This window comes from Vulpes lagopus, chromosome 12 (assembly GCF_018345385.1).
Source record: "Vulpes lagopus strain Blue_001 chromosome 12, ASM1834538v1, whole genome shotgun sequence".
NCBI classification, from domain to species: Eukaryota; Metazoa; Chordata; class Mammalia; order Carnivora; family Canidae; genus Vulpes; species Vulpes lagopus.
In genome coordinates, this window is record NC_054835.1 from 54485200 (window position 1) to 54512808 (window position 27609).

The 27609-nt window shown below is 43.9% G+C and overlaps 1 protein-coding gene across 1 annotated transcript in view; it reads left to right on the top strand.

The window, feature by feature from the left end:
* The first annotated feature begins 3009 nt into the window (after window positions 1–3009).
* Window positions 3010–27609, top strand: part of RAB37 (RAB37, member RAS oncogene family) — a 58902-nt gene continuing 34302 nt past the window's right edge. The window contains exon 1 of the mRNA XM_041727028.1: window positions 3010–3534. Coding sequence (XP_041582962.1) covers window positions 3463–3534 — 72 coding nt within the window. The 5' untranslated portion in view covers window positions 3010–3462. The remainder of the gene's footprint in view (window positions 3535–27609) is intronic.

Here is a 27609-nt window from a genome sequence, read left to right on the forward strand (position 1 = left end):
ACAGTGTAGAAATACACAAAAACAAAACAGACAAAACAAAAAGGAGAAAGGGATGAATCCACAATTATACTCGGAGACTTCAAAACCCTCTGTCAGGAACTGACACATCTAGCAGGCAGAAAATCAATAAAGATATAGTTGACATGAGCAATATCAATCAACTTGATCTGATTGATATTTACAGAATACTCCATCCAACAACAAAATGCATTCTTTTGAAGCTCACCGGGAACATTCACCAAAATAAATCATAAAACACACCTTAGCAAATTTAAAAGAATAGAAATCACACAACGCATGCCATTTTAAAGTAGTATTGGTTATTTGAGCATAAATAACCCTAGAAGGAAGAAAACTAATCTTTAGTCTATACATTTTAGTGGACATATTCCTTAATGAATATCTATTTTACTTTACTTTTTAAAGTTTTTTGTTTTAGTTCCAGTATAGTTAACATACAGTGTTATATTCATTTCAGGTGTACAATAAAGTGGTTATTTTCCTTTGCTTTTATTGCTTGCTCAACAATATACCTTCTGATATTCTCTGCCTGGCTAATGCCTACTTATGCTCAGTCCAAACTTAAAAATTAAAAACTTTAATAACTTTTATAACAAAAGTATAAACAAAGTAATTGAAAAATCCACAGAACATAACAAAATATTTGTGACATACAGGATTGCTGCCCTTAATATATAAAAAGATTTTATAAATAAATAAGAAAAAATGAGCAAATTTACTCTTGGCTCTTAAGTCACACAGCAACAAGAATAGTATATCAAATCTCAAATTTGGCTGTTTCACCCCCCTACTTAAAGTTCTTCAATGGCTTCACATCACTCTTAGGACAGAATCCAAAACCCTTAACATAGTCCACATGATCTGGTCCTCACCCACCTTTCTAGACTCTTCTCCCATCATCCCTCACCTCTCCCTCCCTGTACTCCACTCAGGCTGGTCTTTTTTTGGCTCCTTGATACCGTAACATTTTTGCACATGCTGATCACTTTTCCTAGAGTCACACCACCACTCCCTCCACCACTCCCTTTCCTCCACCAGCTCTTTCTTCATATCTCAGCTTAAATATCATTTCTCATGGAAGTCTTCTGTCATCAATTTCATATTATTTTGGATCCTCTATGGTATGTACTCCTCACAGCCCATAGCAAACAGATGAAATCATCTTTCTGAATCCTCAGAGCTCAGAACCATACTCTGAGAAGGGTGACCCTTCCTAGGTATGAGGCTCAGAACAAAGCAACCATTGGCTTCTTCTGGAACCTTTTTATCTACAACAGCCATGGATGGTGAAGAAGCCTAGGCGAAAGTTATGATGAGAACTTCTCCAAGCTATTAGTCCTAAGGTGTTTTGTTTGTTTGTTTGTTTGTTTGTTTGTTTGTTTTAGAAAAGGTGTGTTTGCTAAGGTGGGTTTTGTGATTTATTTTGGTGAATGTTTCAGGTGAGCTTCAGAAGAATGTGCATTTTGTTGTTGGATGGAGTATTCTATAAATATCAATCAGATCAAGTTGATTGATATTGCTCTTCATGTCAACTTTGGGAACCTAATGAAATCTACGGGACTCCTCACCAGAAAAATGCACATAAGGAAAACTTTTGATAATGTTTTCATGGTTCACAATTCCTTAAAGTCCATTTATTTACCTCAGGTTAAGAACCCCAAGTGTGGTATGCCTGGATGGCTCAGCAGTTGAGCATCTGTCTTCAGCTCAGGGTATGATCCTGGGTCTGAGGATCGAGTTCACATTGGGCTCTCTGTGTAGAGCCTGCTTCTCCCTCTGTCTATGTCTCGGCCTCTCTTTGTGTGTCTCTCATGAATAAATAAATAAAAATCTCTCTTTAAAAAAAAAAAAAGAACCCCAATTGTAGGCCTAGTGAGAATCTCATACACATAAACACATTGGTTATCTGGCTTTGTTGATGTAATCACTACTCACTGAATATCTACAGTGTAGAGATTCCAGTAAGACTAACACTTTATAAGTGAAATCTGATCTACTGTTTAAAAGAAAAGAAAGATTTTTCTCATACATTTTCTCATTTACTCTTCACAAAAAAAAAAAAAAAAACAATAAGATAGGCACACATTGCCCTACCCATTTTACAAATGAAAAAAACATAATCCCAAAGACGTAAGTGATTTGGCTAAGGCCACTAGTCAAAAAGGAGCTGAAATCCAGGAGTAATACACACTCTTTAACCTTATGCCTGGCCCTTCCCCTCCATATTGACCAGTGCCAGTGGTAATAGGACTTGTGCCTAGTGATGGAACGGCCTGCTGAACACCAGGGTCATCATATAAGGATAACCCCCAAGGCCAAAATCTCAGCCCCCAATTTCCAGGGTGGTCAGTCCCATGCTCTTCTGTTCCACATAGTGATGTAACTGCAAATGGGAGGTCCCAGCCGAAGGACTCCCTTGGTGTTTAGAAGAGATAGGCAAAAATAAAAATAAAAATAAAATAGAAGAGATAGGCAGAGCTTCCCATCTCCCTGTCCCAAGAGCATTATACCAAACATTCTTTGTGTTCTTCATATATGCCAGGCATCCACCTAGGCTATTTATGTGAATTAACTTACTAAATCCTCAGAACAACACCAGAGTGTAGGTATAATTATTATCTCTATTTTGTGGACACCTAGGGACGGTGAAGTAACTTGCCCAAGATTACACAACCAATCATTTTCAGAGCTCACATTTGAACTCGGAGCCTGTACTCTTAATCACACCACCATTCTGCCTCTCCGGAGCCAATTGTTCCTTACTTTTGTGGGTCAGGAGCACCCTGGAGAGTGTAATTAAGCTCTAGAAAAGGGAAAAGGCGGTTAAGCAGAATTTTTGCAAAGTAATTCAGGACTTCAAGGACTCGCGAGCCCCATCATCTGTGAACCTCATACATACTGGAGGGAGCTGTCCAGGGACCAAAAGAGAAGCTGCGCCAGAGCCTCAGGACTTCACCTCTGCAAATGCGGGGGGAGAGCTGAGCTGCGTGGTATGAGCGGGATGCTCGTTCTCTGAGAATCAGGAAGGGTGAGCTCCCGGGACCGCAATGCCCTGGGAACGCAGCCGGGCTCTGAGCCTCCGAAGTGCGGTAGCTGAACCAGATAAGCGCGGACCACTGAGCTACACCGCAATCGTGCTTGTCTGCCAGCAACCTGGAGTCACAAGACAGGGGATTCTGAGCGGACGGGATCTCGGAACTCGGGTCCCAGGCGCAGAGGGACGTGTCGCTGTTCCTGGTGCTGAAACGTTGCGGAGGGGAGGGGCCTGCCCGCCCCCGACCCGACCCTCCACTCCCGCCGCCGCCGCGGGAGCTGTCCAGTGCTGAACCCGGGTGCGGCCCGGCCCGCGGGGCTAGACCCGAGCCTGCAGCACCCAGCCCAGCCTGGGAGCGCTGACGCAGAACACAGGGAAGGCGAGAAGCCCTGGGCTCCACGCCGGGCATGGACCAGCAAAGACTGGACTCCTACCAGCGGGGAACTAGCCGTGACTTCAATGAGCACGTCCTGCATAAGGTAAGAATCTCCGGCAGCCCCCCGCCCCCATCCCAAAGCTGGGAGAGGGTGCTCAGCAAGAGTTCTCTCCGCTCCCCTGACTTGGCTTTGGGACTTAAAGAGAAACCAGCCCTTATCTGCGAGGCTGGGAAGGCTTTCTGTCTGATCCTGTTTGCAGCTCAAAACAGATATGCGTAAACACTGGGGGAGGGGCCTACTTCAGAGGCTCAGATTATCAGGAGCTCCGTTCAATTCATGTAACTCACCTATGTCCCTTTCTCACTCACTTCGTTCCTGCCTCTCATCCATTTGAACTCCCGTGTTCTCTGAGCACCCTGGCCGTCCTTGACCCTTCTGGGAGGCTGTCTGTCCTCCCAACCTTGCCTCCCAAGCTCTGCCTCCCAAGATCTGGCCGTTGTGGCCAAAGACCTGAATTCCTGGGTGAAATGATCGCAGAAATGATCTACATTAGAATCAAACTGCTATTTTTAAATTAGACTGCCTCCCGGCTCCAGAAAGCTGCCTTCCAGCCACTATTCAGCCTACTGAAAGTGTTCGCTTATTTCAAAGCTATAACTCATCCCTTGCTTCTCTAATTCAAATTTCTTATGCAACCCAATTCTCAATGTAGGTTTTGTCTTGAAGTGGTTGTTAGGGAAAAGTAGCAGCCTCTCTCTAGGCAAGTTTTTTTTTAATGCAAAATCCATCACTTCAAAAGAATCAGAGCCTTATATTTGTCATGAGAAGTCATGGATTGCTCCTCACACCTTGCTCTGCCCTCCTTATTGAGTCCTTATTTATCCTGCTTTGCTAATATCAATTTATCTGTTAGACCCCTGAAAAGCTGTATATGGTTCTATGTTTGGAGATGATTTAAATCAAAATGTCACTCTAAAAATTCCATGAATGTGGGTCACCTGACTGGCTCAATCAGAAAAGCATGTGACTCTTGATCTCGGGGTCCTGAATTAGAACCCTATGTTAAGCATAGAGATTACTTAAATAAACAAAGAAATTTTAAACAAATAAATAATAAAAATCCCATGAATGCAAGCTTTTAAATAAGCTGATTCACACTTTTCCTCTATAACACAAGTTTATATTTGAGGAAACCAAAGTCCGGAGAGGAAAAGTATCTTGTCCAAGAAGATAGTAAATGGCAGAGCTGGTACTAAAAGCCTGAAATTCTGACTCCAAATCTAATACCTTTTTTTTCTCTATACAAGTATGATCCACAGGCCAGCAGCACTGGCATTACCTGAGAGATTGTTAAAAATGTGAGGGGCACCTCGGTAGTACAGTCAGTTAAGCTTCTGACTCTTGGTTTCATTAGGCTCAGGTAGTGATCTCAGGGTCATGAAATGGAGCCCCTCTACGGTGGATGCTGAGTGAGGAGTCGGCTTGAGATTCTTTCTCCCTCTCTCTCCCATTTGTGCTCTCTTTCGCACACTCTCTCTAAAGTAAACAAATAAATCTTTTTTTAAAAAGATGAAATCTCGGGATGTCTGGGTGGCTCAGTGGTTGAGCATCTGCCTTCGGCTCAGGGCATGATTCCAGGTCCAGGGATTGAGTCCTGCATCAGGCTCCCTGCGAGGAGTCTGCTTCTCCCTCTGCCTGTGTCTCTCATGAATGAATAGATAAAATCTTTCTTTAAAAAAATGTGAAAGCTCAGGTCCCATTCCAGACCCACTGAATCTAATTTTGTATTTTAAAATGACCTCTAGAAAATAAATATGCACAATAAAATTTCAGATGCATGGGCCTGGCTATTTCCGACACAAATGAAGGAAAATCAACTACTAACATCTGTAAATTTGAATAGTCCATGTGACTTCCCCCACCAGGTCCCTGAACCCCTAAGGTATAAAGAAAGAGAGAAATTATAAAAACTGTCCCAGCCAGGAAGTTTTAAAATGGTGCAGTTTGAAATAAACTAGAGTAAGATCTGTGTTCTTTGAGGTTGTGAACCTAGACCCAGTAGAAAGTGCATGCAAGCAAAGGGACATAATTACAAAGCAGTTACAAAACACCCTAGTAATTAGATATATGGGTCTTTCCAAGTTAAACCATCTTACAGGGATGCCTGGGTTGAGTATCTGCGTTTGGCTCAGGGTGTGATCCTGGAGTCCCGTGATCCAGTCCCACATTGGGCTCCCTGCATGGAGCATGCTTCTCCTTCTGCCTATGTCTCTGCCTCTCTCTCTCTGTGAATGTCTTTCATGACTAAATAAATAAAATCTTTTTTAAAACCCCATCTTGGGCAGCCGGGTGGCTCAGCGGTTAGCACCGCCTTCAGCCCAGGGCCTGATCCTGGAGACACAGGATCGAGTCCCACGTCGTCAGGCTCCCTGCATGGAGCCTGCTTCTTCTTCTGCCTGTGCCTCTGACTCTCTCTCTCTCTCTCTCTCTCTCTCTCTCTCTCTGGGTCTCTCATGAATAAATAAATAAAATCTTTAAATAAATAAATAAATAAAACCCCATCTTATAAAGATGTAAACATTCATTTTGGCACTTTAAGATTTGGATGTCAAAGTTTTCAAATTATTGATAAGTGTGGTCTTTACCACCTCAATTACCCACATATGAAATATAGGATGTACCCCCCAAAAGAACTTCACTGCCTTTGGGTTTATTTATCACCGAAGTGGGAGACAGCCTGTTCCGACAACTTCCAATATATTCGAAGACAAGTGTCTACTTACTACTAGTGAATGTTTGTTTTCTTCAGCTTGGTTGTGAGCATCTTGAGAGAAGAAGCTGGACTTACACCTTCTGTGGTGCCCGACAAAGTAACATGCATGTAGAAAATTGTCCTTTCATGTTATGTTGATCACCTCCTCCTAATATGATTTTATTATTCTGAATGACTTTTTAATGTGATCCACGTAAGATCCACCTACCTTTATGTAAAGGGGTAAGGTATCAATATATTTATATTATTTTTAAGTTTGCCATATAATAGAATCCAAGAAATTCTTGTTGATTCATTTGAACATATTGGCCATGGGAAAAGCAGGACAACCCTCCAAATTAGCTGCTAGGAAGAATGATTTTTTTAGATAAACTTTTTATTGATGTAAACACAAGAAAATCCCAAATCATATGTGTTTACTCTGATGGATTATCATAAAGTAAGCACCTCTGTGCAACCACTCCAAAAGTAAAGAGATAGAATCTTGCCAGCTTCCCAGGAACCCCATATACACACACCTTCCTCATACTCCCCCTTCTCCTCCCCAGAAGTTACCTTTATAGAGGGGAAGTATCATTCAATGTTTTATCAGGGATGGCAAATTTTATGTAGGGATAGTTTTAGAAACTCACAGGGAAGAGACATTGCTGTATGGTGAATAAAAACTCTAGGCTTAGAATCAGACAGACCTTGATATGACTTTGAATGACATCTATGAGCCTTCTTTTCTTATCTATATGATAGAAGTAATATTACCTAGCTTATTGTCTTTGAGGAAAAATGCTAGATAATATAATGTAAATATGTAGATATAAATATATATATTTCTCTGGCATATAGGAAGCCTTTGATAAATGGTGGTTATTATTAGGGCACATATCTCAGGCTTCAGAGCAACTTCAATAGGTGTCACATTGAGTGTCACCTAAACTAATGAATTTTCTGGGCACCTGGGTGGTTCAGTTGGTTGAGCATCTGCCTTCGACTCAGGTCATGATCCTAGGGTCCTGGGATGGAACCCTACATTGGGCTCTCCACTCAACAGAAGGGGGCCTGCTTCCTCTCCCTCTGCCCCCCTTCCCCACTTGTGCTCTCTCTTATTATCTCTCTGTGTCTCTCAAATAAATAAATAAAATCTTTAAAAATAAATAAATAAAATAAAATAATGAATCTTTGTGAAAAGAGCTGCAGCTCCTTACACAGAAACACATACACAGGGCAGCCCTGGTGGCTCAGTGGTTTAACGTCACCTTTGGCCCAGGGCCTGATCCTGGAGACCCGGGACCGAGTTTCACGTCGGGCTCCCTACATGAAGACTGCTTCTCCCTCTGCCTGTGTCTCTGCCTTTCTGTGTGTGTGTGTGTGTGTCTCTCATGAATAAATAGGTAAAATCTTAACACACACACACACACACACACACACATACACATTCTTCAGGAGCAAAATCCTATGGAATTATTCTCACACACCCACCATCAAGATTCCCATGTGAGGGATCCCTGGGTGGTGCAGCGGTTTAGCGCCTGCCTTTGGCCCAGGGCACGATCCTGGAGACTCGGGATCGAATCCCACGTTGGGCTCCCGGTGCATGGAGCCTGCTTCTCCCTCTGCCTATGTCTCTGCCTCTCTCTCTCTCTCTCTGTGACTATCATAAATAAATAAATAAATAATTTTTTTAAAAAAAAGATTCCCATGTGAACATCCTAACCCTGACTTCCTAAATTGAATATTTCCTTTCTCTGGAAGGTGAAGCAAGGGGCACAATAAAACCTCTCCTTAAAATTCGCTTATATAAAAAAAAAAAACATGCCACATATCATCAGCCTTCAAAGGCACTTGCACTTGAGCTAGTCCCAAGAGTTAGAGGGTGACCCAGAGGAGCCTGAGTAACTCCTAAGATATTCCTGGAGTGTGGGCTGGAAGCTGGGAACTGCTTGGAAACATTGAGTTCATCCATCACATGCTTGGAGTTTTTAAATAGAGTTGCTGTTGTTCTCACAAAACTGAATATTTGATGCAACTAAATAATTTAAAACATGTGAACAACCTTGCTGCTCTTTTGCCAAGAGAACTCCTAGCCTTCTCTTGCTACCAGTATAGTCTTGAGAACCATCAAGGGTAATGGTGTGACTTGAAAGCTCTGGAACAGCCCACAGATTTGATTCTTGCTGTGCCAGGGTCTGACTGTAAACTCTAGGAAAAGTGAATCACAGAGCTTTGCCCTAGATGCTAGTGAATCAGGACACAGAGACTTCAGTTCAAGAGCTTACTTCCTAATTCACCATCACCACTGCTCTGATACACACCTACATGCCACCGTTTTTCCAAGAGGAGAAACTAATTACTAAACCAAAGTCTCTCTCCTCTGTAGTATCTCAGAAAGACCATTGACCAGGGGGCAGAAAGATGTGGACTGCTTATCCATTCATCCAGGGCTTGGTCCTTGTTGGAAAAAAATTGAATTTTGAAGACCTCTGTGCTACAAGGGATTTCTGTTCCCTCTGACTCTGCTCTAATATATCTTCTATCCCTGAGTAAGATAGGCAAGAGATCATCTCTAGTAGCCCCCTCTTCACTTGCACTGTCCCTTGTTTACTGCACATCTTATGATTTCCACACCCCTCAGTGGTCCACACACTTTACCTATTCATTCAGCAACCATGTACTGAGCATGCCCCAAGTGTGAGATCCTATGCTGGGTATTATAAAGAAAACACACACACATACACACACAAATTGTTCCCACTTTCAATAAGTTTGTGGCTATAAGACATGCACATAAATTACTATAATACTGTGTAGAGTCTCAGATATGCCCTAAGAAAGGTATAGGAAGGTACAGTGGGATAACCCAGGAAGAAAGGGTTACTTCTAACCTCAATTTGAAATGGCCTCTGATCAAGAATTAATATCTAAGAGAGCCAGAGTTCCACACACCAGCCAGCCTTGCTCTCCCAATGGGTCATCCATCGCCTGCTGATCCTGGAGAAAGTTCTGGTTTCAGCAGCATTTTATTTCCCTGCCAGAAAATGTTACCATGGAAAGAGCCATCCCTGCAAAAGGCCATACCCACTATTCTGTCTCCCTCTATCATTCTTTATCCCTCAGGGACTTTTTTTTTTTTTCAATTAAACAATGCTCATGGAACACAAATTTGTAGTAAAGGAATCCAATTCCACAGGAAAACCTGTACCCTATAGGTGAAGAGATTTTACTTTCTTTTTTTTTTTCAAATATTTTATTTATTTAGTCAAGAGAAAGGCAGAGACATAGGCAGAGGGAGAGGCGGGCTCCATGCAGGGATCCTGATATGGGACTCTATCCGGGGACTCTGGGGTCAGGCTGAGCCACCCAGGCATCCTGAGATTTTACTTTCAGGTGAGTTCATTGTACCTCAAAAAAGCAGTGTCAGGGTTTGGGTTTTGCCTTTGTTTTGTTTTGTTTTTAAGAAGAAATGTGTAAAACCAGAGTGAGAGCACTAGCTTCAGTATTGCGAGATTTCCGTCCTCAGCTCAGAAACAAATAAAAAAGCTAGGAAAAGTTAGCTGCTCGCTGTCAAATGTTTCCATTTGCTTGTTTTCCTTTCTTGCTTGCTCTGGAGGCTTTCAGATAAATAAATTAAGTGTGTGTTACGTCACTGAGGATCTCCGGCCATCTTGGACTCCTTTGACTGATCTGTCCATCCTGCCAGATCCCAGGCAGGCAGCTGGCTTGGGGAGTGGTGCTGACTGGTTCTCTTGGGTAACCCAGCAGGAAATGAAGTTGAATCTGTCCAACATACAAACTCTTCAAGCTTTCCTCCCCAAGCACTTGTCTCTCTAATTTGGAGTTCCTAGGTCTTTGGGGAGAAAATATCTGAGACTTCCTAGTGTTGGTTCACTAATAAATATTCCCTCCTATAAGCTGTTCTGGGGAGTGGCTTTGACTTCCTTCAGTTTGAGGGCAGGAAACCCGCCTTTGCTGGAAGTAAACAGCCAGAGGCCAGCACCAGGCCAGGGAACTGTTAAACGGGAAATTTGAAGTGGCTCTAAACTTATCCCAGTGTGCTCCTTGCTTCCGGCCTCCCCTTCTCAAGAAAGAGAAGCAGTCTCTGGAGATGGCGAGTGAGAATGGAGCTCACAGCTGCTTTGCCAACTTGCAAAGCACTCAGGCAATGCACTTCCCCAGTTGGGAGCAGCCCTGGACCATTTTCCCACCAGCCAACCAGAGTAGGTTTTCCCAAGCCAAGTGAGAGAGCTCCAAGCCAGTAGTAAACAATAGCTCTGGATGTGTTAACCCCTACCTGACCCTGCCAGTCAAAAGCTCCCCAGACTGGGCAGCCCTGGTGGCTCAGCGGTTTAGCACTGCCTTCAGCCCAGGGCACAATCCTGGAGACCCAGGATCGAGTCCCATGTCAGGCTCCCTGCATGGAGCCTGCTTCTCCCTCTGCCTGTGTCTCTGCCTCTCTCTCTCTGTGTCTCTCATGAATAAATAAATAAAATCTTAAAAAAAAAAAAAAAAAAGCTCCCCAGACCTCACCCTGCTCCTCAAAGTAGCAAGGTCCTATGAAAATAATTGTTAAAAGAGACAGAGCTCAAGAATCCCCTAGTAGACAATTCCTGTTTCACTGACCTTGATGCCAAAGTCTGCTCCTTCCTTTCTTATTTGTATTTCTGCTTATTAGAAGACAGTTTTGACACATCCACATGAAGGTGTTATTTAATACTTTGTGCTTATGCAAACAGCATACTTTAAAAAATTATTTATTTATTTGAGAGAGAAAGGGGGGGGAAGAAGCAGAAGGAGAGAGAGAATCTCAAGCAGATTCCTCGCTGAGTGTGGAGCATGATGCAGAACTCAATCCCAAGCCCCTGAGATCATGCCCTAAGCTGAAACCAAGAGTCAGGTGCTTAACTGACTGAGTCATCAAAGCCCTGTTAAGGGCCTTTTTTTTTTTAAGATTTTATTTATTTATTCATGAGAGGCACAGAGAGAGAGGCAGAGACACAGGCAGAGGGAGAAGCAGGCTCCATGAAGGGAGCCCGACATAGAGACTTGATCCCAGGACTCCAGGATCACAACCCTCGGCTGAAGGCGTTACTAAACCGCTGAGCCACCCAGGCTGCCCTATTAAGGGCCTTTTAAAGGCAAGGGAAGAGACATTGCTGTATGGTGAATAAAAACTCTAGGCTTAGAATCAGACAGACCTTGATATGACTTTGAATGACATCTATGAGCCTTCTTTTCTTATCTATATGATAGAAGTAATATTACCTAGCTTATTGTCTTTGAGGAAAAATGCTAGATAATATAATGTAAATATGTAGATATAAATATATATATTTCTCTGGCATATAGGAAGCCTTTGATAAATGGTGGTTATTATTAGGGCACATATCTCAGGCTTCAGAGCAACTTCAATAGGTGTCACATTGAGTGTCACCTAAACTAATGAATTTTCTGGGCACCTGGGTGGTTCAGTTGGTTGAGCATCTGCCTTCGACTCAGGTCATGATCCTAGGGTCCTGGGATGGAACCCTACATTGGGCTCTCCACTCAACAGAAGGGGGCCTGCTTCCTCTCCCTCTGCCCCCCTTCCCCACTTGTGCTCTCTCTTATTATCTCTCTGTGTCTCTCAAATAAATAAATAAAATCTTTAAAAATAAATAAATAAAATAAAATAATGAATCTTTGTGAAAAGAGCTGCAGCTCCTTACACAGAAACACATACACAGGGCAGCCCTGGTGGCTCAGTGGTTTAACGTCACCTTTGGCCCAGGGCCTGATCCTGGAGACCCGGGACCGAGTTTCACGTCGGGCTCCCTACATGAAGACTGCTTCTCCCTCTGCCTGTGTCTCTGCCTTTCTGTGTGTGTGTGTGTGTGTCTCTCATGAATAAATAGGTAAAATCTTAACACACACACACACACATACACATTCTTCAGGAGCAAAATCCTATGGAATTATTCTCACACACCCACCATCAAGATTCCCATGTGAGGGATCCCTGGGTGGTGCAGCGGTTTAGCGCCTGCCTTTGGCCCAGGGCACGATCCTGGAGACTCGGGATCGAATCCCACGTTGGGCTCCCGGTGCATGGAGCCTGCTTCTCCCTCTGCCTATGTCTCTGCCTCTCTCTCTCTCTCTCTGTGACTATCATAAATAAATAAATAAATAATTTTTTTAAAAAAAAGATTCCCATGTGAACATCCTAACCCTGACTTCCTAAATTGAATATTTCCTTTCTCTGGAAGGTGAAGCAAGGGGCACAATAAAACCTCTCCTTAAAATTCGCTTATATAAAAAAAAAAACATGCCACATATCATCAGCCTTCAAAGGCACTTGCACTTGAGCTAGTCCCAAGAGTTAGAGGGTGACCCAGAGGAGCCTGAGTAACTCCTAAGATATTCCTGGAGTGTGGGCTGGAAGCTGGGAACTGCTTGGAAACATTGAGTTCATCCATCACATGCTTGGAGTTTTTAAATAGAGTTGCTGTTGTTCTCACAAAACTGAATATTTGATGCAACTAAATAATTTAAAACATGTGAACAACCTTGCTGCTCTTTTGCCAAGAGAACTCCTAGCCTTCTCTTGCTACCAGTATAGTCTTGAGAACCATCAAGGGTAATGGTGTGACTTGAAAGCTCTGGAACAGCCCACAGATTTGATTCTTGCTGTGCCAGGGTCTGACTGTAAACTCTAGGAAAAGTGAATCACAGAGCTTTGCCCTAGATGCTAGTGAATCAGGACACAGAGACTTCAGTTCAAGAGCTTACTTCCTAATTCACCATCACCACTGCTCTGATACACACCTACATGCCACCGTTTTTCCAAGAGGAGAAACTAATTACTAAACCAAAGTCTCTCTCCTCTGTAGTATCTCAGAAAGACCATTGACCAGGGGGCAGAAAGATGTGGACTGCTTATCCATTCATCCAGGGCTTGGTCCTTGTTGGAAAAAAATTGAATTTTGAAGACCTCTGTGCTACAAGGGATTTCTGTTCCCTCTGACTCTGCTCTAATATATCTTCTATCCCTGAGTAAGATAGGCAAGAGATCATCTCTAGTAGCCCCCTCTTCACTTGCACTGTCCCTTGTTTACTGCACATCTTATGATTTCCACACCCCTCAGTGGTCCACACACTTTACCTATTCATTCAGCAACCATGTACTGAGCATGCCCCAAGTGTGAGATCCTATGCTGGGTATTATAAAGAAAACACACACACATACACACACAAATTGTTCCCACTTTCAATAAGTTTGTGGCTATAAGACATGCACATAAATTACTATAATACTGTGTAGAGTCTCAGATATGCCCTAAGAAAGGTATAGGAAGGTACAGTGGGATAACCCAGGAAGAAAGGGTTACTTCTAACCTCAATTTGAAATGGCCTCTGATCAAGAATTAATATCTAAGAGAGCCAGAGTTCCACACACCAGCCAGCCTTGCTCTCCCAATGGGTCATCCATCGCCTGCTGATCCTGGAGAAAGTTCTGGTTTCAGCAGCATTTTATTTCCCTGCCAGAAAATGTTACCATGGAAAGAGCCATCCCTGCAAAAGGCCATACCCACTATTCTGTCTCCCTCTATCATTCTTTATCCCTCAGGGACTTTTTTTTTTTTTCAATTAAACAATGCTCATGGAACACAAATTTGTAGTAAAGGAATCCAATTCCACAGGAAAACCTGTACCCTATAGGTGAAGAGATTTTACTTTCTTTTTTTTTTTCAAATATTTTATTTATTTAGTCAAGAGAAAGGCAGAGACATAGGCAGAGGGAGAGGCGGGCTCCATGCAGGGATCCTGATATGGGACTCTATCCGGGGACTCTGGGGTCAGGCTGAGCCACCCAGGCATCCTGAGATTTTACTTTCAGGTGAGTTCATTGTACCTCAAAAAAGCAGTGTCAGGGTTTGGGTTTTGCCTTTGTTTTGTTTTGTTTTTAAGAAGAAATGTGTAAAACCAGAGTGAGAGCACTAGCTTCAGTATTGCGAGATTTCCGTCCTCAGCTCAGAAACAAATAAAAAAGCTAGGAAAAGTTAGCTGCTCGCTGTCAAATGTTTCCATTTGCTTGTTTTCCTTTCTTGCTTGCTCTGGAGGCTTTCAGATAAATAAATTAAGTGTGTGTTACGTCACTGAGGATCTCCGGCCATCTTGGACTCCTTTGACTGATCTGTCCATCCTGCCAGATCCCAGGCAGGCAGCTGGCTTGGGGAGTGGTGCTGACTGGTTCTCTTGGGTAACCCAGCAGGAAATGAAGTTGAATCTGTCCAACATACAAACTCTTCAAGCTTTCCTCCCCAAGCACTTGTCTCTCTAATTTGGAGTTCCTAGGTCTTTGGGGAGAAAATATCTGAGACTTCCTAGTGTTGGTTCACTAATAAATATTCCCTCCTATAAGCTGTTCTGGGGAGTGGCTTTGACTTCCTTCAGTTTGAGGGCAGGAAACCCGCCTTTGCTGGAAGTAAACAGCCAGAGGCCAGCACCAGGCCAGGGAACTGTTAAACGGGAAATTTGAAGTGGCTCTAAACTTATCCCAGTGTGCTCCTTGCTTCCGGCCTCCCCTTCTCAAGAAAGAGAAGCAGTCTCTGGAGATGGCGAGTGAGAATGGAGCTCACAGCTGCTTTGCCAACTTGCAAAGCACTCAGGCAATGCACTTCCCCAGTTGGGAGCAGCCCTGGACCATTTTCCCACCAGCCAACCAGAGTAGGTTTTCCCAAGCCAAGTGAGAGAGCTCCAAGCCAGTAGTAAACAATAGCTCTGGATGTGTTAACCCCTACCTGACCCTGCCAGTCAAAAGCTCCCCAGACTGGGCAGCCCTGGTGGCTCAGCGGTTTAGCACTGCCTTCAGCCCAGGGCACAATCCTGGAGACCCAGGATCGAGTCCCATGTCAGGCTCCCTGCATGGAGCCTGCTTCTCCCTCTGCCTGTGTCTCTGCCTCTCTCTCTCTGTGTCTCTCATGAATAAATAAATAAAATCTTAAAAAAAAAAAAAAAAAGCTCCCCAGACCTCACCCTGCTCCTCAAAGTAGCAAGGTCCTATGAAAATAATTGTTAAAAGAGACAGAGCTCAAGAATCCCCTAGTAGACAATTCCTGTTTCACTGACCTTGATGCCAAAGTCTGCTCCTTCCTTTCTTATTTGTATTTCTGCTTATTAGAAGACAGTTTTGACACATCCACATGAAGGTGTTAATACTTTGTGCTTATGCAAACAGCATACTTTAAAAAATTATTTATTTATTTGAGAGAGAAAGGGGGGGGAAGAAGCAGAAGGAGAGAGAGAATCTCAAGCAGATTCCTCGCTGAGTGTGGAGCATGATGCAGAACTCAATCCCAAGCCCCTGAGATCATGCCCTAAGCTGAAACCAAGAGTCAGGTGCTTAACTGACTGAGTCATCAAAGCCCTGTTAAGGGCCTTTTTTTTTTTAAGATTTTATTTATTTATTCATGAGAGGCACAGAGAGAGAGGCAGAGACACAGGCAGAGGGAGAAGCAGGCTCCATGAAGGGAGCCCGACATAGGAGACTTGATCCCAGGACTCCAGGATCACACCCTCGGCTGAAGGCGTTACTAAACCGCTGAGCCACCCAGGCTGCCCTATTAAGGGCCTTTTAAAGGCAAAGCAAACCTTTCCCCTCCCCCTTCTCCTCCCTCTGCCTTTTGAATTTTGCATCCATACCACTCCCAGGAAGTCTGCTTACTAAAAAGCAGATCTGCCATGTGTCAGAGAAATACCCCCAGAGGACCGTCAGGAACTGGTAGACTCAGCTTTTTCCAGCCCCTTCCAACTTCACATTAAAAAGGCCTCAACCTTCAGAAGGAATGACATTGCTGGTAGACTCAGCTCAGATGGGGAGAGACCCCCTCCAGACCCTCAGGATCTTCCTCCTTCTGCTGGCAGGGGCGGGGCAGGGGGGGGAGCCACAATCTTCACCCAGATTCTTCTTCTAGTCCCCTTCTCAGGTTTCACAAATTGTGAACTAAGAAGTATAAAATCATCGGGCCGCCTGGATGACTCAGTGGTTGGGCGTCTGCCTTTGACTCAGTTCATGATCCCAGGGTCATGGGATCCAGTCCCTCATTGGGCTCCCCACAGGGAGCCTGCTTCTCCCTCTGCCTGTGTCTCTGCCTCTCTCTGTGTGTGTCTCCCATGAATAAATAAATAAAATATTAGGAAAAAAGTATAAAATCATCTCTGTGCTATAATCTAGAGAGACCCAGTGAGACTAGTAGTTGTTAGTAACAAGTGATAAAAATTAACAGTGGTTCATCAGTGGAGCATTTTAAAGTTATGAAATACTTTAATATATACTATAACACTTAATACTCCATGCTTTTTCCAGGAGATGTTATTACTAATTTCATATTGTAAATAGAGAGTGGAGGCCAGATAAAAAAAAATTAAGTTACTTGCTCAAGGTCACAGCAGGGAAGTATTGTGGGAATTTCAATAAGAGCAGCAAATCCCTAAAAGCACTTATGTGCCAGGCACTATTCTGAGCCCTTTACATTCAATCCTACAACAACCTGATTTTAATCTCATTTTGAAGATGAGTAAATGAGGGGTGCCTGGGTGGCTCAGTCAGTTACCATCTAACTCTTAATTTCTACTCAGGTCATGATCTCAGGGTCATGAGATGAAGCCCTGTGTTGGGCTCCATGCTCAGCATGGAGTCTGCTTGAGGTTCTCTCACTCTCTCTCTCTCTCTCTCTCTCTCTCCCCTAAATAAATAAATAAGTAAAGTCTTTAAAAATAAAAGAAAAAAGATGAGTAAACAAGCCACAGAAACATTAAGAAACTTGTCTGAGGTCACCCAGCTAATAAGTGACAGAGCCCAGACTCTAACCTCAACAGTTAGAGATGCAAGCAGATAGGGTCAGGAGAGGGTAAAGATCTCTGCCAAGGGTGTCACATTGCTGAGGAAGGGGTCACAGCAGTTGAATGTAGGGTGTCAACAGCAGTCCAGTGTGTAGCCCCCAGCTCTGTAGGACTAGAGCCTGGTTTTGCTCACTCACACAAGAGTAGACCCATCACTCCAGGCATGCTCCTGTTAATCAAACTCACAAGACTGGTGTATTGTGCTAGATGTCAAACCACATTATAATCAGGGGATTGTTTGCTAAGCACGAAATCCTGGAAAAGACTTGGAGGATTCAGACGTTTAATGAAACCAGGCTGATATAGTATAATGGTTGGCTACAGTGTGAGTACAGTGTGGATGTACAACTCCTACAGCCCTTTACCTTGGGGCCTCTCTACCCTGCCCCACCACCACCCCCAGCTGTATTTAACCCTAGTGCCAGGGGAAAGGGGTGTGCTATTCTCTCTCATTTCCTGTGTTCCTTTAGGAACCACATGCTTTTGGGCTTGAGAATGCCCAGGACTCAACCTGGTTGGAGGCAAGAGGGTGGGAATGCTCCCTTTTCAGGAGCCTCCATCAGACATACCAACATTTGTCACCTTATTCTCTGCCTTCATTTCTCTTAGTGCCCTTGTCAGGGCCTTAGTGATTTGGTATTAGGGGAAAGAATCATGAAAGAAAAAAAGTGATTGGGCCCATTTCCTCATATCCCACCACCACCCCAGCCCACGTGCACCCTTTGAAATCAGATGTCACTGGTTGAGAATCTTGAGAATGAATTTAACAAACTTCTGCTGGGCACCATGTGTTTCTGAGCCCCTGGGAACCCATTCCCTACCCCCCAAGAAACTGAGTGTGGCAGGCTGGGCGGGTCACTAGGCTGGCATGGAGATGACTCAGGCCACATTTGACTTCAGCTCAATATGACACATGAGCTTCAGTGTCTATGAAGACATCTTAAAGATCATGGGAAGTGAGAAGTGGGCCCTTGGGGACAAGGTCAAATGTTTACAGCTCCCTCTAGCTACCAAGTTCTGAGTCCTGACTCAGGGACTGATCTGAAGGGCTACAAAATCCACAGCTCCAGGAGGAAGTGCCAGCACTGAAGGTCAGAAAGGCTCTGGGCCCCCAAGACAGGAATTCCTTCAAGTCCATATCCAAGACAGTAAGGAGTTCACCAGTGTATTTCTGAGCAGTGCCTGGAGTAAAGATCTATGGCCCAAGCTTGGCAGAGTTGGATAAGGAGAAGCAAAGCTGGGACCCCTTCCCTGAACATCTCCAAAGATCTGAGATGATAAACATCCAAACTAAAAAACGCCAGGATTCTGACCCTGGGGGATGACAGGCTGGCTGATGAAGAGAGGCTTGGAAAAGACAGAGGCAGGGACCAGGTGAGCTCTGCAGTCATGCCCTCAAGAACTCTCACTCCCCCGTGCTCAAAGAGCCCAGTCTCCTCCAGACATCATAGTGCAGCACCACAAACACATGAGAAGGCCACACAGAGTAGTCTCTGACCACCACTTGTCTGGCCCTTCCCCTGACCTATCTAACCCCTCCCTTGTCTATCCCCTGCCCTGTTCACCACCTGCCTGTTCAGTGATTTGCTTAGAGGCAGATCATTAGTCAAAGAAGAGAAGGGACCTGAGATGTCAAAAAAAAAAAAAAGGCTTATATCATAGCTATGCCTTTTGCCAACTGTATTTCCTTGGTCATTCCATTCAAACAGCCCTTTACAGTTTGCAGAGCACTTGCATATAAGCTGTCTCGTCTGATTTCCAAAGCATGGCATAAGTGGCCCAGGTATCATTGTTGCCTGTCAAGGGGGAACTTTCTTGGTCAGGGCCCTTTTGGTTGCCAATGACAAAACCCAAGTCAAACCATCTTAAACATAAAGAAAATCCACTGGCTCATGTAACTGAGAAACCTGGAGATGCTGCTCAGTTGGATCCAGGGATTCAAACAATGCCATCTGTCTCTGTCTCTCAACATTCTTCCCTCTAACTCCACTTTATTCACAGGTAGGGTTCTCCTCATGGGGTCACCTGATGGCCAGCAGCTCCAAGTCACAGCATCAGGGCTGATAGTTTCCACTAAAGTCCTAGATCCAATACTTATTGGACTGAAATGAGTCATGCGCCCACCCCTGGAGGAGGAGTTAGTCCCACCCAAGCCTTATCAGCCATGAGTGGAAGAAAGTGGTTTCCAAAGAAAATGAGGGTGTGTTAGCTGTAGGCTAGTCATGCAAAAACAAGAGGACCCCATGGTAATTCTGGGGAAATCTGGGTCCCAATTTTTTTAAGGAGGGTCCCCACCCAGTGTGGATTGAGACCTGGGCTGAGATCAAGAGTCGATCACTCAACCAACTGAGCCACCCAGGCACCCCCTTTGTTTCTTTTTCCAGTATTTTTAAATCTTTAATGAGAAGAAACTGAAAGAGCTGAACTGAACTTGTCACTCCCCCACTGAAACTGGGCTACTTGTGTCCCATACATGGTGTCATTTAAGACTGGATACCCAGACTTAGATTATTAATTGCCATACTTAGGTAATGAACTGATGTCACCCTATAAAGCTTATTGGGGCTGTGGAGCCAAACCTCACCCTATGGGTGGGAATAGACTTTCCTGTAGGGGAAACAGATGACCCAACTTTCAGCCACCCCTGGAGGAGGTCAGAGTGGGGGCAGCGGATGAGGACACAGAATGCAAGGCTAAGGTTGGAATGAAGGGAAGTTTTTCCCCCTGGTTTTGGGACCAGGGTCAGTTGGTGTGAAGACACCTGAATTTTTCCAGTGGGAGTAAGGCATGAGCAGTCTATGGCCACACAAGGGCAGATGAGAATTGAGACAAGAGCCTCCCAAGTCCAGCTTCATGAGTGTGCCACCTGGGCAGTCACATGGGGCTCCACGTTGGGAAGGGCCCTATGATTGGTTTAATGCCCTATTGTCACTATCTTGAGATCTCAATATTTTGTACAAGGAGACCCATATTTTCATTTTGTGCTGGACCCCAAATTATGTAACTGTTGCTGCTGTCAAATAAGAACCCCTGGAGCATCCTGGTGCCTGAGTGGCTCAGTCAGTTGAGTGTCCAACTCTTGATTTCAGCTCAGGTCTCCATCTCAGGCTCGTGAGTTTGAGCCCCAAGTTGGGCTCCATGCTGTCCATAGAACCTACTTAAAAAAAAAAAAAAAAAAGAACCTACTTAAAAAAGAAGAAGAAGAAAGAAGAAAGAAGAAAGGAGAAGGAGAAGGAGAAGAAGAAGGAAGAAGAAGAAGAAGAACAAGAACAAGAAGAACAAGAACAAGAAGAACAAGAAGAAGAAGAACAAGAACAAGAAGAACAAGAACAAGAAGAACAAGAAGAAGAAGAACAAGAAGAAGAACAAGAAGAAGAAGAACAAGAAGAAGAAGAAGAAGAACCACCACCCCTGGAGGGTCTGAACCCAGGTCTGGGCAACAGTTCTGAGCTATTCTTTTGGGCACATCCCCTTCTTTTGATCTCACCTCATGCCTGATTTCAGATGAGCCATGAGGAGATAGAGAAAAGTTATCTCATGCTCTGGGCAGAATGGCAAAGAGGTGATCAGTATCCCCACCCCTGCCACAGAGCTGTCACTGTGTCACCAGTGGCATTCACTGGCAAGAACAATCTGCAAGGGTCATAGGCAGCAGGAAGCATGTCATGGAAGGCAAATCAGAACACCCAAAAGTGGACAGGGGAGGCCCCAGCCTCAGGGGCAGGTGCCTGCTACATAGAACTGGGGAAGAAGTAAATGAGACTTGCATTTGTGACTTAAGCACTGTGTTGGACAGTCAGCTTTTGTTGGTTATTGGTTAATCATAGGAGTCATTATTATTAATATCTAATTATAAAATGTGGGAAATGCAGAACAAAAATTACTTGTGATGCTACTGTTTCATAACCCATATCTTAAATAAAAATGGAATTACTCTCTGAAAAAAATATATATATACAGTTGACCTTTGAACAATATGGCTTTCAACTGCACATATCCACTTATATGTAGATTTTTTTTTCAGTAAATACCATATAGTACAGTATGGCATTTCCCTATGATTTTTCCTAATAACATTTTCTTTTCTCTAGCTTACTTTATTGGAAGAATACAGTGTGTAATACATACAGGATGCAAAATATGTGTTAATCAACAGTGCTATCAATAAGGCTTCCAGTCAACAGTACACTAGGATGTTAAGTTTTGAGGGAAGTCGAAAGTTATATGTGGATTTTCAATTGTGCCGGGGTCAGCACTCCTAACCCCCCCCTCCCACCATTGTTCAGGATAGGCTGTAAATATTCATAGCTACCTCACAGGCACTTTGTCATTCACATTTCACCCTCATTTTAAAAATATATTTTATTTATTTATTCATGAGAGACACACAGAGAGAGAGGCAGAGACATACACAGAGGGAGATGCAGGCTCCTCACAGGGAGCTCAATACAGGACTCCATCCTGGGACCCTGGGATCATGCCCTGAGCCAAAGGCAGATGCTCAATCACTGAACCACCCAGGTGTCCCTCACCCTCATTATTTGTAATGACTGTATAGTATCCCATTGTATGAACATGAAAATTCATTGTAATTCTGAAATGTTGAAGCTTATTAAAAGGCACAGAGAATACCATAACAAAAAATACATACAAAAAAGCATTTTGCTTTTAAAAAAAAGTCTTGAAGGAGCCTTCTCTGGGGCATGTGAGTGGTAATTCCAAGGGACCTCTCAGAGATAGATGGTATCTGCTGGAGAGATATGGGTGCAGACCCATGCTATTACACATTGGGAACCTGAAGGTTATCGTGGTTGTTTTGAAATCGCAGGCCAGACAGTGTGGCACTTTGGTGAAACTCCATTATGTAGAAGAGTCAGTGGACCCTGAGAGACATTTTGTAACAGTCCAAGGCCACTCATCAAGTAAATAAAAGACAGAACTCCACCCCAGGGCATCTGACCCAAGGCCCTGAATGCTTCTGCATTATGGGGGCATGGCCCTCCCTTGACCCCGGGGTTCTCAGAAAAAGCAAGGCTTTAACTGGAGGCCGTCCCTTCTGATGGTGACTTCCCACAATTCTAGTGCAGCCTTGGTGACAATTTCAGCCTGGCCCAGGACAAACAGTAAAGCAGAATCCATGCCAGTGGGGGACATTCATTCGCAATGCAGATTCAAGACTCTGCCTTCTGAGCTGTCCAGATGCCACTGGAAAGTTAGCTTACTGCAGTGAGTCACCGCTAATTGGGTCTCAAGGGCAGAGGAGCCAAGCAACATTACCTCCTAGGGATTTGCTTCCATGAAACCCAACTGCAGGATAGCAGCTCCAGGAAAGAAAGCCTAAACCTAACTGCCACCAACACCACTCTGGGGAAGACTCCTCCTTACTTTACCTCTACTTTCTCTCTCTTTTGTCCTCATGTCTCACTGCGTTTTAAGAGAAAATACTTTACCTCTCCATGGTTCCTACTTTCACTTGCCAGGGGTTTCAGTGGAAGATCACGAGGTCTCTCAGGTTTCGTCCTTCTGCTTTTCTGGCTTTATTATTAATCTTGCAAAGGCAGTGTGAAATTTTGAAATGAGGTCATCGTCTGAACTTTGCAATATTTCCAATAACCAGAGGGCTGGCACCGGGCTGTATGTCTGAGACCAGGAGCTATGACCTTTTGCTTCCTTGTCACAGAAACCCTCACTATCCTTGGCAGAGGACAGCACTCTGCATGGGAATACCAGAAGGAAGCTCTTTGTGGCTACTTTTCCAATGGCAAACCAATGGCCATATCCTTAAATAACACAAAGGCACAATTGTGCATTGGTTTTATTGGGGGAGAAAAAGAATATTAAAATAAAAAGAGATGCATAGATTTGTCAGTTTAGTATAGAATGCTACATAATGCACACCAGTTCGCCTGATGACCTGGCTTATTAACATGAAGGCAAGGAAAGTATGTCAAGGGCTGTTAGGAACCCCTAAGCCATGTTATGCAAGTATATTCCTCCTTAGGAGAAAAATGGCAAATAATGAGCTGTGTAGCCTTGGTGGCATTAGTAATACTCCATTGCTTCAGGAAGGTGGCAGGTACATGGGTGTTTGTTTCATTATCTTTTATAACATGTGTATATATGTTATATAGACGTATCAAATATTTTGCAACTTAAAATGAAACAGTAAACTAAAAAAAGACCAGATGGAGGACATCTGGGCTTGCAACACAGAAGATAGGAAGCTGATGGGAAGGGATGTGGGAGGCTTCAGAAACTCCCCAGGATGGAATTTTTATTCTGGAACCCATAGTAAATACCTCCTCTCTACTGAAGTAGATTCTCTACAACACAAAGGTTTAGAATGTCTCTTCTCCATTTGTCTCTTTGTTCTTAGGAACAAAGTCTTACCCCTTCTTTGTTACATGTGCTGCCGAAACCAGCACTCTTACTGTTTTAGTTCTGAACTTGTCCTCAGAGATTCCGTCAGCAGAACTGAGTCTATCACCCGTTCTGGATGCAAGAACTACACACCCTCAAAACAGGGTCATGTGAGTTTGTGATCACAGTGGGCTAGTTTAAGGAAAAGCTGCTGGGCAGGGGGAATTTTATTGAAGGGTCACTTTTCCCAATTGATGTAGGGCTGTGAGGCCCCCATGAACACAACCTTAGTGTCTCAACGAATATGATTACTGGAGGCCTTTGGGGACCACATCAGCTGGGATGTAGCAGAGAGTATCCATGTCCAGAGAACAGTGTGAACAAGATCAGTACAGTAGCAGCCAGTCCTTAGTCCACATTTGACTACCAGACCTGAACAAAGCATCAATCAATTTGTAGGAGATTATACACACACACACACACACACACACAGCCCAAACCATATCAGCAGAAAGCTATCAATTGTCCTTTCTTAGGAAACCTGTCTACTATTATGGCTTAAGGGTGCTCAAATGTCCTTTCTTTTTCTTTTTTTTTTAATACCCTCCCCCCGCGCCCGCCCGCTCAAATGTCCTTTCTTTTATGAAATTAGGGTCATAACAGATAGCTTAGTAGAAACTTTCTTAACCAAACCCTCTCTTAATCCACGTACTAGATTAGCCAACACTCTTTAATCCCTGGACAACTACACGCACTGATTATAATTATGTCAGTTAATCCATTTATAAACTAATCAATTAAAAATGCAAACAAAAAGGATATTGACCAATGACATAATATGTAAACAAAAAGAGAACAGACATTTCTGAAAAAAACTAGATTGAATACTTTGGAAAGACACAATAAAAGCATATGATTTTTAAAATTCTGTCAAAAAGGAAAAGGCTAACCAAATTACGAATTAGTGAAAGAACTCACTCATGAAATATTGGGAGGAAAAACATACCAACAAAGAAACATTTTACAATCTGATTGCTTCATAAGTGTCTAGAATGTCTTGCTCCATGTCAGGGAAACTGGAACAAGTGTTCTAGGACAATACAACATGGGCGGTTTGTGCAGAAACAGCAATGAGCTCTTCCTTCAGTAGACCCATACGCAAAGATAAGACTTAGGTCTACATCAAAACACTAGCAAATTACCACACATTTGGATATTTTGAGTAGAAAGAAGTCACTTAGGGACACCTGAGTGGCTCAGCGCTTGAGCGTCTGTCTTTGACTCAGGGTGATCCCAGAGTCCCCGGATCGGGTCCTACATCAGGCTCCCTGCATGGAGCCTGCTCCTCCCTCTGCCTGTCTCTGCCTCTCTGTGTGTCTCTCATGGATGGATGAATAAAAATCTTTTTTTTTTTTTAAGTCACTTAAAGAAAGAATATGCTTCTTTTACAACTCCCTGATTTAGCCAACTTTTTCAGTGATCTGACCAATTCTCAATTCCATTTACATTGGAAAAGAATGCACTTACCTGGTAGAAGAGAAGGCTGGCCACAACAGCAATCCCTCCCAATCTAAAAATAAATTTTATACATGATATCAACTGATTCCAGCAGTCTGGCCTTTCCAAGGCTTAGTGGCTATAAACTCTATCTCCAAGATGTCAGGCAAAGGTAGGCTTTCAGCCTCACTTCAATCCAACATTTATCTGAATCATGTATTTTGAAGATTACCAGCCCAGTATATTTTTCTCCCTCAACTGACCCTAAGAAGGCTCCATCTTCTGGAAGCCAGTAACATGCATACAGTTGTCAAAAGGATACTGTCCCAACACTACAATTTCCAAAAGTAGGATCTTTAAATATTAATAACTTAAAAACCAAAGGAGGGAAACCCCAGCAACTTTAGACAGGCTATAAATAATTAGGCACTCAGTCGGAGCTGAGTGGTTAAATATCTGGGATTTGTCTTAACCGAATGTGCTTTCCTAGAACCAAACAGCAAAATGGCACATGTCACTCAATTCAGACCACAGCAACCACATTTGAACTTCCTCACTCTTACAGTAAAGGTGCTAGTCCAGCACCCAAAATCTGCCTTAGCAAAATCTTCTTTTTTTAAGATTCTATTTATTTGACAGAATGAGAGAGAGAGAGAGAGAGAGAGAGAGAGAGAGCTCAAGCAATAGAGCAGCAGGCAGAGGGAGAGGGAGAAGCAGGCTCCCTGCTTGACATGGGGCTTGACCCCACGACCCCCAGATCATGACCTGAGCCAAAGGCAGATACTTCACAGACTGAGCCACCCAGGTACCCCTGCCTTAGCAAAATCTTTATGGAGCAGCCGGATATGGCTGAGACAACCGCATGATACCAATCTATAAACATTATGAAACAGTTTCCTTTCAAGCTAAGCTGCTTGCATATGTTTCCCTCCCTTCCCCTGGCCCTGACTACTTCCCCCCAGCACTCTCTAAACTTCAGTTGAAGCTTGAACAAATTGGACTGGATGCTGGGCAGATCCCTGCAGTCATGACCCAAACCTGAAGAACCCGAATGCTTCCCGGGAGGACCACCAATCAGAAATCTGCTCCGTCCAGCTGCAGAATGTAGAACGGACTGGACAGCTTTCACAAGTGTCATGAGCTAGTCAACCTCACCGTCCAGGACATGAAAAAGTCCCTTTTCAGATAGCCACCAATCCAGACAGCTGGAAATTTGGATAAAAACATTATTGCCACTGATATATCCAGCAGAAATCTTTTTAGAAGCTTGAATAAGGCAATTAAAAGTGATCAGAATGGATCTGTCTTTCTAAGTGTATTTACCTTTCCTCAGCTCAGCTAGGCTGCCAGAACCTTCCACCTCCAGCCCATATCGACTGTGCAGACAAATGGATAAAAGCAGAAGCGACTGGACTCCTCCAGTCAAACCAAACTGAGCTAAATTCTAGTCTTCCCTGTGTTTCTAGATTTACATCAGAACTGTCAAGGCACTAAACTTCAGTAGTTTCTGTGATAGATGAATTCCTTACTATCCAGAATAACCATGTACTTACAGGTTCGATTTGGTGGCTGGCTGCTTAAAAACTCAGCAATAAAGCCACTTTATGCACAATAGCAAAATGTCACAGCAATGCACTGGCCCAGTGTTTTCTGTTACTCTAACACTTTGACTCACCCTAGGTTTGCTCTGCTTTGAGCTTTTTTTTTTTTTTTTTTTTTTTTAATTTTATGATAGTCACAGAGAGAGAGAGAGAGAGAGGCAGAGACACAGGCAGAGGGAGAAGCAGGCTCCATGCACCGGGAGCCCAACGCGGGATTCGATCCCGGGTCTCCAGGATCGCGCCCTGGGCCAAAGGCAGGCGCCAAACCGCTGCGCCACCCAGGGATCCCTGCTTTGAGCTTTTTCACTTAAAGATCCTTCTGTAGCTACTTCTTACTCTGGGTTGAAAGCAGTCTCACAGACCCAACCAGCTTAAATGAGCAGCCCAATAATATTTAAGTTTGCCTAGGCTCCGTAATTTCTGCAGGGTGGTACAGCTCTTGCCATTCTAGGGAATCGGGACACTTGGGTGGCTCAGAGGTTGAGTGTCTGCCTTTGGCTCGGCATGATCCCGGGTCCAGGTATCGAGTCCCACATCGGGCTCCCTGAGTGGAGCCTGCTTCTCTCTCTGCCTATGTCTCTGCCTCTCTCATGAATAAATAGATAAATCTTTAAAAAAAAAAAAAAAAAAGACAGAGAGAGAGATTCTAGGAAATCATCTTTCAGGGAGTGGAGAACAGAAGCAGAGAGCAGTGGACATCCACCAAGGCCGCCACCCCCAGGTCACCTGGGGTGTCTGTAGCTGTGACAAGTCAGGCAACCCTGGGGAGGACACACTAACAGCAGCCCATGACCATACCTATGGCCCCTATACCACTGAGGCACCTGCCTGTAGCCCAAGGCTAGCTCGTCATGTCTTCCCAAACCGTGATTCCTTTCCCTGCTGCTTCACCCCAACCCCCAGCGAAAGAGACCTAAGTGAAGTATAATAGACCTTTGTCCTCTGTCACAGACTGAGCCACCCAGGTACCCCTGCCTTTGTCCTCTAAGAGACCTAAGTGAAGTATAATAGACCTTTGTCCTCTAGGCAGGAGGAAGCATGACTCCTTCTCTTTCCCCTGGCTTCAGGAGGGCAGAA